Source organism: Conger conger, chromosome 5, assembly GCF_963514075.1.
Source record: "Conger conger chromosome 5, fConCon1.1, whole genome shotgun sequence".
In the NCBI taxonomy this organism is placed as follows: domain Eukaryota; kingdom Metazoa; phylum Chordata; class Actinopteri; order Anguilliformes; family Congridae; genus Conger; species Conger conger.
This window is the reverse complement of record NC_083764.1, coordinates 47,955,710-47,969,138: the sequence shown is the minus strand read 5'-3', so window position 1 is coordinate 47,969,138 and position 13,429 is coordinate 47,955,710. Positions and strand designations below refer to the sequence as shown.

At 39.3% G+C, this 13,429-nt stretch overlaps 1 protein-coding gene across 1 annotated transcript in view; it reads left to right on the top strand.

The window, feature by feature from the left end:
- Window positions 1–13,429, top strand: part of LOC133128796 (carboxyl-terminal PDZ ligand of neuronal nitric oxide synthase protein-like) — a 67,688-nt gene that overhangs the window by 27,863 nt on the left and 26,396 nt on the right. The window contains exons 3-4 of the mRNA XM_061242588.1: window positions 6,239–6,331; window positions 8,993–9,051. Of these exons, the coding sequence (XP_061098572.1) occupies window positions 6,239–6,331; window positions 8,993–9,051 (152 nt within the window). The remainder of the gene's footprint in view (window positions 1–6,238; window positions 6,332–8,992; window positions 9,052–13,429) is intronic.

Genomic DNA, 13,429 nt, shown 5'->3' with positions numbered 1-13,429 from the left:
AATCCAACATGCAAATTAAGAACAGATTGTATGGCTTGAGATAGCATACTGAAGAAGACAGTGGGACACAAATCCGGTTGAAATTTGAAGTTTGTAGGTAACAATTCAGTGAGGCCCAACTTTTGTATCTTGAATATAAGTACTGAGTAACCCAAGGAATTCTGGCCAATTTAAACCCATCTTATCTGAGATCAAGTGAGTCAAGTCCTAGTTTTGGCGACTCTTGGTCATAGATGTCTGATGACCTTATTTGATTCATTACAATGTATGTGGGCATCGATTAATATCTCAAGTACATCAGCATAGATCCAGTGGGCAAGAGAGGACACCCCAACAAAAATGTCATTACCTCTCCAGGCTCACTCCCCAAGGGGAAAGTGGCAGAGTTTCCATAGGAAATGAACGAAGTGATCGGTCTTTAAAATGAACACCAAATGTAATCAGATATTAAAAACATTCATTTTCAAAATGCCTGAAAGCTACTGTGTGCCTTACCGTGCTGAAAACAGGTTTAGAACCTGGATTTGTACTTATTTAATTGCCCAGAAGTCCGTGGCTAACAACAGCTAATAGCATTAGCCTATAAAATTAAATCATAAACACCGCTTCTGCAACGCGATGTTAAAAGCGAAACGAAAGAGTATGATTTACTAGGTAGTCTGGTAGACACATGTTTGTTTTTCCCCTCGGAAGGCTCCGCCTACATGACTATGATGCGTTATTGACTGGATCTATGGCAATGGAGGGACAGCCAACTGAGATTAAAAGTTGTAAAAGTAGAAGATCAAATCCCTGATGGCAGCTTATTTAGTACCCTTTTCAGCAAGTTTCCAGCAGTCTAAATGGGTATTTTTATATGATATAAAATTATTTATGTGTTATAAATAAAATATTATATTTATATTCTGGCATCTTAAAATGTAGGCTTGCACAGAATACTGAGTGCATTTGAAGATTGTGTTGGCTTTCAAAGCCAGGTCAGTGTATTTAAATGAGACCTCCTGATTCCACAGCATTGTGTGCTCACTGTCTTCAGCTCTGCCGGCCTCTCCCGATCAGGAGAAATGCTCTTTAGTGTGATTGATTATCCTTCCTGACAGCAGGGGGTCAATAACTCCAGCTTAAAATCACTTGTCAAGATTCAATTAGCTGAGTTTGGTGTCATGTTGAACCCAGTCTCTGTTCCAGACAGGCAGAGTAGACACTGAGGGTATGCTCTAATGCACAGAGGCCTTGAATGGCCTGGGATTACCCCCATTCGCCAGGATATGGGGATAGTGTTTATGTCACGGGCCGGCACATAGTTCTTCCTTTACATGTAGCCAAACAGATTTACTACAGCTGCTTGTTTTTTGGTGTGAACATATTTATCCTCTGCTAGGTTTGTTGTTGTTGCTGTTGTCGCTGCTGTTGCAGCTTTTTAAAATAAAAATTGCTGGTCCCGGATGTTGAAATGAAGTGGGTTTTTTTATAATGGCTGAGTAGAACATAAAGGTAGCTCTTGTTTACTTCATAATGACTCATGTGCTGTTGATCAAATCAGTTATTATTACCCATCTTTCCACTCACTCTTACTCTGTTCTTTGAATTTATTCTCCCTTGAAGCGCTTTGTTTTGCAATAAGGTGTATGTAATGTGCTATTTAAATAAAGGTTGGTTGGTTTTGATTGATTGATTGCTTGATTGATTGATTGATTGATTGATTTATTGATTTATTGATTTATTGATTGATTGATTGATTGATTGATTGGTGTTTGGCTATGACAGAACATGCATTACTTATCTAGCATTTTTCTGCAGCTGACTGCGAAGTCCTCTGGTTTTAAGAGGACTTCCTGTCCTCTTAAAATCTGTGAAAAACTGTGGAAAGTGTTAAGAGTATCCTGGATTCCCAAGTTATCAGACAAGATCAGACATATAACTATGAGACTAGATTGGTCCCAGAAATGTCCTTTTTTGTTTCACCTCAGTGCATCCGTTTGTGTCTATGTGCTAGTGTGTAGAGTGGGCACATATTTGTTTGGGTGAGTATGTGTGCGTTCTTTTGTTGGTGGTTTCGAATTTATGTCTGCCTATTATTATTGCTCCTCAGAACATGGAATTGCCTCGCAGAGTAACTTCTCAGAATCACAAAAGCCAGGCAATAAAATCAGATTCAGTCTTCCATTCTCTGAAATCAATTGTTGTTCTATTCATCGTCTGTTGCACAATGATTCATTCACTTAACTACATTGTTAAGTGAAAAGTGGGTCTTTGGTAAGCTAAAGAATTCAGGTTGACAAAGATAATCATTCTGCCCACACACTTTGTGGGTTACTGAAAATGTACCCAACCTTTGAAATAAAGTGGAACAATTATAGTCAACAAATGTTTTAGAGGGATATAACAAACCTAACTTTGCTTAAATTTGCTTAAAGCCGTGTCTAAAAGACATAGAACTAGTCAGAGAGGGAGGTATGAATATTCCAGAAATTTGGAGCTGTATATTTAGTCACACAGTAATGTGTAAGTCTTATTTAAATCTTGCTTTATGGCATCGTTTTGCAGTGGGGACTGAAGTTACTTAACCACAACTAAGTGCAAGTCATATATTTCTTGTTCGAAACGGAATTATTTGTTGTTCATTCTCTGATTAGTTCTTGGTGAAAAGCAACAGATCTCGATGTGTACCATATAAGGAAATGCCTAAATCTACTCTTTACAGAAGCACAGTGTATATTAATTTAGCCTTCTCTTATCACTCTGGAGCTACCGCAGTCTAGAGTTTACTGACTGCACCATCTGTAATTTGAATTGTTAACACTTTCTGAAGTGTGCAAGCCTTTCTCAAAATGCTCTGGCACTGTGCTTAAGATGTCATGGAAGAGAAGAGCTGCATCTCATCACTTTTTTTATGATACAAGTTAATTAAAATCTCCTTGCTGTACATTAGTTGTCCTGCTTCTACCTTGTCATTTATGCTCTGGCAGGGTCTTAACCATGTGAAACACATAATATAGCTTGAAGCTGATGGAAAAACAGCCGCAATCTCCTGTCTGTTTCCATGGTTACGTCAGTGGTGATTAACATTCTTTGTTTTAATGCCCCTTATGTAGCCGTTTAACTATTCAACAATGAATGTGGGCCTGAATCTTCTTGGGGTATCTATGTCTTTTACAAATGGTTGTAAACAAATTCAAGCAAAGTTACTTTTGTTGTTAGAGTTTCTCTCTCTAAAAGCATTTGTTGAGAGAGTAACTATAATTGTTCCACTTTGTTTAAAAGGGTGGGTACATTTTCAGTAACCCACAAAGTGTGAGGGCAGAATAATTATCTTTGTTGAGCTGAATTCTTTCCTGAATTTGTTTCTCTTTCTATTTCTCGGCCTGGAACTTTTTTCTTCTAAAGTAAGATTAGTAGATTACACTAAGCAGACTACATCATCACAGAAATCAGACTGCAGCTTTCCACAATGTTTTTAAACTGTGGTACATTTAACAAAAATCCAAAAATTCTCACAGATCGGCGAAATAATTTTCTGTGAAAATGTTCCACTTGATATTTTTTTTCTCAACATGGAGGTAATATTAGACCTAAATATTTGATTCAACAAATTTTACTGGTTGATTTGACAGTCTATACTTACTGTAGGTAAATAGTGTACAGTGAATAAAACCTTTGAGCAGTGGTACAGTTCAAAAGACCAGTGGCAGGTAAGACATGAAGTCAATTATCCAATGATTCTCCAAAACACAATGGTGAGAATGGATGGTACAGTAGTACCTTAACTGCTTTATGCAAAGGTTGCATTGGGATCCACGTTGTAGCTCAGGCAGCTTCAGCCCTGGATCCTGTTGTGACACAATATGTCAGAGTGCTGGTCTCCAAAGGGAAATCCAATTAGGGCCAACAAAAACAGGAAGTAGCCTTATTATCATGGGGGGCTGTGGGAAAGGCGGAAACCCAGCAGTTTTGGAAGTGTTGCTGCATTCACAGCATGTTGAAGAATGTGATACAATGGACAAAACATCTGATTTTTGTATTCTTCCCAAGGGGTGGAAAAAAGCAATGTGTATTTCAGCCAAGTTTGTTCAGCCAAGGTCTGTTCTGGCTCCACGGTGGTGGAACGAACTCCCCGTTGAGGTCAGAACTATAGAATCTCTCCCCACCTTCAAGCGCAAGCTGAAGACACACCTCTTCAAGCAGCACCTCTCCCCATCCCTCCCTACCTCCCTGTGAACCTTAATTGTTGTCTCTGTGACTTGCTTTGTGTATCGGTATTTTTAGTTGGCTAGGTAAGCAGTGTTTTGATAGTTAACTTTGGTGACTTTTGCTCTGTTTGTTTGTTTGTTTGTTCAAAAAAAAAAAAAAAAAGGCCCTTGTCCTTATCTTTGTTGTACAGGTAGCAGTTGAAATTGTACTTACCTCTAGGGTCTTTCAGCGAACTTATCCCTGGTTATGGGTATGCACTTTGTTGTACGTCGCTCTGGATAAGAGCATCTGCCGAATGCCAATAATGTAATGTAATGTCAAAGTTTGGTGTCTGCTTCCTTGGTAATCCCAGCACATTTTTTAAAAGTGTAAAATAGTATACGCCCATGCTGGGCTCCGCCATTGAATCATACACCTGGGGTGACCACTGTTTAATCAGGAAAGCAGGATTTGAAAGGACGCTGTTGCATGTGAAAGTACTTCACATGTTTTAGAAAGATCATTACATTTATATAGCACTTCTCTGGACACTCAAAGTACTTACTGTGATCAGGGGAAAACTCGCCTCAACCACCACCAATGTGTAGCACCCGCCATTTTACACCATGAACGCTCACCACACACCAGCTGAGGTGGAGAGGGAGAGAACAATGTTTTGCAAATTGAATCAGGGGATGATTAGGTGGCAGGCTGAAAGAGCCAGGGTTGGGAATTTAGCTGGGGAACCCCCTACTCTTTGCGAAGGGTGTCATGGGATCTTTAATGACCACAGTGAGGCAGGACCTCGGTTTAATGTCTCATCCAGAAGACGGCGTCTCCTACATTTTGGACGCCGGGGTATTGGGGATAATTTGACCAGAGGTAAGATCACCCCCCTACTGGCCCACCAACACCACTTCTTGAAACAACTTAGTTTTCTCAGGAGGTCTCCCTACCAAGTACTATCCACGCCCATACCTGCTTAACTTCAGCCATTTGGCAGGAGCTGGATGCATGACGGTATGGCTTTCATACAAGCTCTAAATTCTTATTTACTCATATATATTCTGCTACTATACAACCGTGTCTAATGGCAGTGAAGAAGTAATATCATCATAACAGCTCCACAAACTTTCAGCATGTTGTGCATACCAGTTTCCTCTTATCTCCTTTTAAGCCTCCCGAGTTTTTAATCTCTGATCTGACTGATGCAGGATTATAGAATGTATATCCATGAAAATCAGTCAGACTCCACATCTCTCTCACCCTTACTATCACTCTTTTTGCTTTGATGCCACTGCAAGGTCTTTGTTTCTTAAATGGCAATAGTGATATGGGAATTCTGGAGCTGTTCTCAATATTTCTCTGGCCATATTGGCCAGTACTGATTCTGATGACCGTACTGCCCTGTTTTGCATGTATTGTACAGATAAAAACAGCATCTTTTTTGTGTATGATATATTAGAAAGCTACTGAACCTACTGTATATATAGCTTTTATTATGTTTTTGGCAGCTAAATATGATAAATTAAACACATTTTTTTTGTTATTTAAAGAAACATGGATGAAATGGGCTACTTTTTGAACATGAGATTTTCACTTAATTTACCGCATCATATACCCTACAAATGTGCAGCTGTTATAGACGCATCCTCAAACATACTGTATTACTAGTCTGAAAAATTTAGACTGTAGTTTGATCTTCCAGAAGACTGTTTTTTTGATGGTTAAGTATGTTAGTAAGAAAAAGAAAATCAAGTAATCAGCAATTTTCTCAAATTGGAGCATACTAATTTGGCATTTCTGTAAATCTGCACCTTTCAAGGAGTGCCAGTCCTATGAAGGTACAGATTTGCAAGTCTTCAGATCTTTTGAGTTGTATTTATAGTACATGCCAAATATGCACTAATTTGTGAAAATAGCTGGTTACTACATTATTTCTTTCTTATTTTAATCATGTCAGAGTATTTGGTTTCTTGGAGACACCCTGTAAACAAGCCTGTATTGTGTTCACACCAATTAACATAATGTGTTTAAACAATATATTATTGTTTGTCTTTTCCAACAGTATGAATTCAAAGTGAAGAACATCAAGAAGAAAAAAGTAAACATAATCGTCTCTGTGGACGGCGTCAAGGTGGCCTTGAGGAAGAGAAAAAAAGTGAGTCTTGGTAAATGGTAAAAATTGTGAATGAATTTATCCTAAGCGCTGTACAGTTGATGCTTCTCGTTCACCCATTGACACACACTCACACACCAACACCGATTGGCTGCCATGCAAGGCAGCAACTAGCTCATCAGGAGCAATTGCGGGTTAGGCATCTTGCTCAGGGGACGGCAACCCTCCGACTGCTGGATGACTGCTCTTACCTTCCGGTTATTCCCATTTGCATTCTGATGCATAGCAGCTGACGGCTGTGTTGCAGAAGCAACACTAGCTTCACCAATCACTTTGCATTCTGATACTGATATCCAGGTGATTGAACCCTCGTAGTGCTTCTCGCCCCATTAAAGCAGTCTGACATTTGTATCACGAATGTATGCCCCAATTTAAAAGAAGAAAGCAGGAGCTGAATGAATATAATTTATTTGTCACAAGAAAAGGCTGATTCATGCAAGATTACAGTGTACGGTATACTTAATTCATGATTAGGGTCATTGACTTATTTTTGCAATTTCAGAATCTCTACGTCAGACATTAATTCACATTGGCAGCAGTTATTAACAAAGGAGAGGAGTTAAATACAGCTGCTTAATCTTTTAGATCCATTTTTTAATTCTTCCTTAACATAGAAAAGTATCAGGCAAAATGAATGGTTACCGTACATTTGACAGTAATCAGGCTCACTGGTGTCGTGATGCTTTCCTGGTATGATTTTGTATCAAGAATGTTTCTTTCATTGTAAAAGAGGAAGTCTTGGTTGCATGATTTGTAGGTCTGTTAAACAGAGGCTACAATGTGCTGAACTGTACAAACATCCACATGCACACACCGTTGCCTCTCTATTGGAGAATAAAGTGTTTGAAATAGCTTCCCTTTTGAAATGAAGAAAAGCGCTTAAAACAGAGTGATTCTTTGTCTAGGTAACTAGCCTTCTAAAAAATGACACGGGCCACACAAAAGGTTTTCCTGAAGCCAAATGAAATTTACAGTAATTGCTAAAGAAGGGGGAACTAAAAGGCACATGGATCATTTGTGTAGACTGCAGGGGCCTCACACCTTTTGTTGTGTGGCTTTTATATGGCCATTGGCTCCTTTTTATCTGCACTCCATCTTTGAGCCCTAATGAGATTTTTCCAGGCGTCTGTTTCTCCCAAGAATGGTAGAGGAATCCCAGGTTTGGCCTCTGTCCAATGAAGGGGTCGTGAGAGTTTTGTTTGGGTTTGAAATTTAAGCGTGAGCCCATCCCAAACCCCAGGACCCCCCCGGTCTGAGCCCAACCTTAACGTGTGCAACATGAACATCTTCAAAGCTGACCTGACTCTCTTTGACTGAAAACATTGCTATCAATCTTCAATCAAAACATATATAAATTTATTCTGCTAACTTAACACTCTGGGAATAATATTCATGTTATTTCATGCAGATGATAAGTACTGTTAAATATATTTTTTTTTTCTGTCATTAGCCTGCATTTCACTCAATCACACATTTATGCCAGCCATACCTCCCTGTGCCCTTCTCATAAGCAGCTAAGCAGCTGTGGGCTTGGTTAATACTTGGAAGGGAGTCCTCCTGGGAAAACTAATTTGCCACAAGAAGAGGTGTTGATAAATCAGTAGCGGGTACTTCCCCCTCAGGACCAACAGAAACCCAGTGCAAAAGAGCAGTGATTGGGTCACTGTGTTTTAGAAGGTGCTGTCTTTCCGATGAGACATTGAGCCAAGACTTTGAATCTCTGTGGTGGGTGATGACCCCTTGGCTTTTTATGAAAGAATAGAGATGTTAACCCCTTTGTTTTGTCTAAATTCTCTCTGTTGACCTACCTGGTGAAATGAAGGACAAATAAAAACATTTGTTAACCTCTCAACTGCAAAATCAAAGAATGAGTAGATGTATCTTCAGCTTGCTCACATATTTGTTCACATTTGGCCTTGGCAGTGAAACATGTCGTAACTCCATTCTAAAGACACAGCCAAAGCCAATATTGCGAATGATTTCAAGCACTCTTACAGTTTGTGTCAGAGACACTAACTGTGAAAGCACCCCCCTCACACACACAGGATGAGTTTACGTTTAAGATGGTCGATATGTTTTGACGGGCGCGGTGGAGTCCCTCAAAGCTTTGCGGCAGGTCTGAATCGTGCACTGGGGAAAGAGCTGAACCTGTCCTGGACCCATCTGGATGATGGCAGCTTGATTTTGTGGGATGGGCCCTGGCCTCCTACCACTCGCTTAAATAAGCTGGCCACGTCCTATTGATTTTACAGGCCGTGTAATCCAACTGAAGCTCTCCAGCAGAGCTGCTCTCACACCTCGCATCCACGGCCATCAGAAAACAATCACCTTATCCCAACACCTGCCGCTTATTTCCATTCTCAATACGGATTACATCCTCAAGATTTATTTCATGTCAGTCTGCGGCGTGTTTTCGGTGTGTTGTTTTTTTAGCTTAAAGTGTTTGCGGTATGCCTTGAGTGAAATTAGCATGATTAGCAGTAGAAAATGAAATAAAAATCACAGAATGCATCTTATATACATCTGTATAGATCTTATAGGTAGTTGTTACCTTGTTTTTTGTTGTGGTTATTCAGAGTAAAAGTCAAATGTGAATTTACAGCCCTGGCTTTAATGGATGTGATTTGATCTGATTGTTGACAGAAAAAGGAGTGGACTTGGGACGAGAGTAAAATGATGGTGATGCAGGACCCGATTTACAGGTAAGAACATGTTTCAATTTAAACATTTATGCATTTTGCACAACTTTCTTTTCCTCTTTTTTCACTAGTAAACATTCATATGAAAATCTCATTCATTTTGACTTTTATTGTTGTGGATATTTTTCCTAAATGAATTGAGATCATTACAAAATGTCTGTTCAAACCACAGCTGTTCTATTAGCAAGCTGGGCTATGCAGTTCCTTCCTTACTGTTTGTGTGCACTTTGTCTATCAAGGAGACTTCAGTGGGTAAGAGGAGTGTTTAGGGCTATGGCTTAGTCTTTAGCCACATCCCTTTGTTACTATTCACAAGGAAAATGAAATCACTTTGAGCTTAAAGCTGAGACTGAACTTTTTAAGCACATGGCTGTTTTGCTGGTAAACCTGCAGTTCCAAGTTTTATAGCCGCTGCCCTTCACCTCACCAGTGTCTGTAATGTGTCATTCAATGGCTATTATGAAGTATAAAATGTTTAGTCATAAGATATTCTGTACTTGTCTTATTCAGGTGTTTCAGACACCAACACTGCCACAGCCTAGGCCATCCACCTGCTTGTTGAATGAGTACAAAATCGAATCAGAATCAGAATCACTTTATTCGCCAAGTAGTTTTCACATACAAGGAATTTGCTCTGGTTAATGTCTTCCACTGTGTCCCACCAGCTATGAACAAAATAGCGGTTTGCTAACTTCACCAGCCTTGAGCTGTGTGGGATTCTACTTCTAAATTTATTTTTCCTTTTCTTTTTTTGCACAGCTCATCAAATTTGGATGTGCATTCTTTATCTATCCATTAAAATCCATTCTGTTAAAGTTCTACCAGGTGAAATAAAAATGTATGGTTTTAAGTAAGCAGCGCAATTACTGGAATCTTCACATTCGACCATCACCTAAATCTCATCACTACTCAATTGTGGGGATATTTTGTCACTACAGAATCACTTTCTGAAAAACATTGTATTCATGAGAATGCAATAGGATTTAACAGGATGCATTCGCAGCTGGCAAGACACAGAACATGGCAAGGGGCCAGGTAGTAGAGCTGGAAACCCCCATCTGTAGTGGAATCGAATGAGAGCTGCGCTTATGTATTTATTAATGAAGTCAGACGGCGGGGGAAGGAGAACAGGTTCCCTCTCATCTCCCTTCCTGCAAGTGAAGAAACCCCGGGGGTCCGTGTCGAGAGGCGGATCAAGCGATTTCTACGCGAGATGCACAACACTTTTCTTTCCCCCACTCAATTTCTTATTTTATACTTTCCCGATTTATTGCTCCCAGCAACCCAGATGTAACATTAAATATTCCAACATTTCGTTTTTGAGGAGAGGTACCTCTCAAGTCATGGCCTGAGTTCCTGTGAAGCTGTTGTCTGAAGAGAGACCTGGGTGTTAGCCCTGAGTTTTCAGCCTGCTGGCTGCCTGGTGCATCCACTTCCCACTGGCTCAGTCTGGTCATGTCTCTGCCTTTTATCATTTGTCAGGGCAAAGCACAAAGAAAAACAAGGTCCTTAACTGGAAACTCAGGACCACCCAGGCCCAAAAAGGTCCTTAGCAGGTTGTGTGCTCTAAGAATTCAGGATTGGTCAGTTGTCGGGATGCCCAGATCTACAATTTATTTTTGCTTCTTACCTCCTCATCATTTCCACAGAAAAAACTCATCTTTTCTTTTGTACAAGCAGGGACCGCACAGACATCTGTTTCACACAGTTATCTTTATGTATCACCATCCTGCAGTCTATTCTGAATTATTAAAAGTCTCAGTTTCAGAGAAGAGCCGACAATAAGGTGAACATAGTTTCTAAAACTACATTACATTACATTTTGTCATTTGTCAGACGCTTTCATCCAGAACAACATACAATAAAGTACCCTAAAGAAAACTACAACACCCAGAATTATTCATACCCATCATCATTAATCATTCATTAAAACAAGATTTTTTCATTGTTTGATTATATATGCAAAATTAGTTTCTAGAGCGGTTCATTGATCAGTTTGCAGCAATGCATCAACCATTCAATTGCTGTATAGCATGGATGAGAGCAACACATTCACAACAGGGTACCAGTACCTGCTGTGTATTGGCAAGGAGATTTCTGTGATGAAAATAAAGCAAATTGTGTTCATTAAATAAATTCACAGTTATTCACAGTAATCTGTGAAAGCCAAAATATTGAGGAAAAATCTAGGAAGGAGGAGAGTATTGCATTGTTGGATAATTTTAGTTTGAAAGTCCAAATGCCTGATGGCATTTGCTTTGGCCTTTGTAGTGTTAAGATGCAATGATATTGGTTTTAGATGCAGGTACAGGACAGAGACTGCATTTGTAAGGGTAGTAAATGACCTCAGGTGGAGTGCTGATGCCAAGAGCTTGTCTGTTCTTTTTTTCTGTATTGTCTTTTTCTCTGTTCTGTTATTGGAACTGGAACAGTGCCTTTGACACCGTTGACCATACCATTCTCTTAGTCTTGAAAAATGGGTGGGTGTCACTGGCACCGCTCTTTAGGATCTACCTAACAGGACCTTTCCTTTGTTAATTTGGGTGAGCATTCTTCTGTGTTGCATGTGGTGTCCCCCAAGGATCAATTCTAGAACCAGTCATTTAATCTTTATATGGTGCCTCTGAAAGGTGTTAATGTGCTGTACTAATAAAGGATTGATTGTCTGATTGATTCTTACTGAGGTGCACTGAACTGAGCGATTATGATGGCGTTGCTAAAACTCCAACTAATATTGGGGTTAGCATTTGCTATGAAAATATAAATGACAAATGTAATAACTGCAAACAGTGCATCCTTCTTTCAACCTTAATCATGTACAAAGCTTAAAGAAGGTCAAGAAGGGGTTTGTCCATGTAAGTCCTTATTTCCAAAGGCTGGGCATTTACAGGCTAAAAGTTCTGGCTATGTCTCATATTTGGTCTCAATCCAGAAAACCAGGCCAATAAGTACATCAGCACCATCTAATAAGAACAAAAACAGGCAATGCCTGAAGATATGCCCAGCTTCCATCTGCCCCATTAAAATATGAAAAGGTGCCCTTGTCCAAACGATGCCTGGTCAGCAAATCCTCAACGTGGATATTTATATATTTATAATTATTGTTGTGGTTCTGCTTTGTTGTCAGAATGTCAGGTTTTTACACAGCTGCGGTTTGTTTTCTTGAAAGAAAGAAATGCTAAATAACTAGATTTGTAAGGCCTGTTATTTATCTTTTTTTTTGTTTTGAGCAATTAATTAAAGCCTGTGGCTGTTCAGTTTGTTTTAAATTGCCATCCATCTAGATATGCGCGTAAGCAGTCTTGTTCTTATCGTGTTCGAGCAAAATTATTTCTGTCTCAAGAATGAAGGGCTTCCCACAAAGCATTATGAGAATTTGTGCCATTATGGAAAACCAATTAAAACTGTATTCATCTTTGTACACTTAGTGGCAGTGCCTACATTTTCTGAGAAAAGGGAAAGTGTCGGACAGGTAATAAGTGAGAGTTATCAGCCTTTATAGTCAGATGTACAATTTGCTTGGTTAACTGTAAGAATATTTAAAAACATTCTAATTTCACTGGCCGTGGTGCCCAGTTTTACTCACATACTGTATAAATCTCAAGTTCTTCAATCCACATCATCTGAAATGGTAATTTGGCAAATGACTTTTTTTTTTTACCTATATCATTTCCATCATTTATTGACATAATAAACCTATATCAATCTACCGTGCTCCACCATTTTGTGAAAGTATACAGACTAGCATATACATTCTCCGATAATGTATTTTTTTGCCTGCAGCCCACCAGCTGTGCTGTACAGCTATTTTATTCTTGTGCAGTTGACTCAGATAGACCATAAGTGCCTATTATTTGCAATGAGGCTAAGTGTAACACTTCTTGAGACAGTGACTCCCCAATGGGATTTGGTTCTCAAGGTGGTCCACCACTGCATCTAGGTTCTAACTGGTTGCACCAACCAGTAGACCTCATTGGGAGCTACATTTACATTTTCCTCATACCAGTCGGATCGCCTGCTGACAGTTCCCACAACCATGATTCAGTGCATCAGTATCACCATAGAAATAATCCTTATCTTTACGCTTGAGAAATTGTGTCAAGGGTCCAAAATGTCTTTCTCTGCACTTTTCCCCTCCACAATACATATTTACTCTTGGTGATGAGCTAGTTGAATTTGAATACATGAATATATACATGAATACTTTCAAAATAGCTTGGCATGAATGATTGAATACAAACTGGTGGATTTGACAAAAGCAAAGAAATTTGCAGGCTGTAACTTACCTTTTTATATACAGTATTTCAATGCAGTTTTATGATGTGTTGTGTAAAAATTATTTAAGATTTATTGACATAGACATAAGCTCTAATCTCTAATT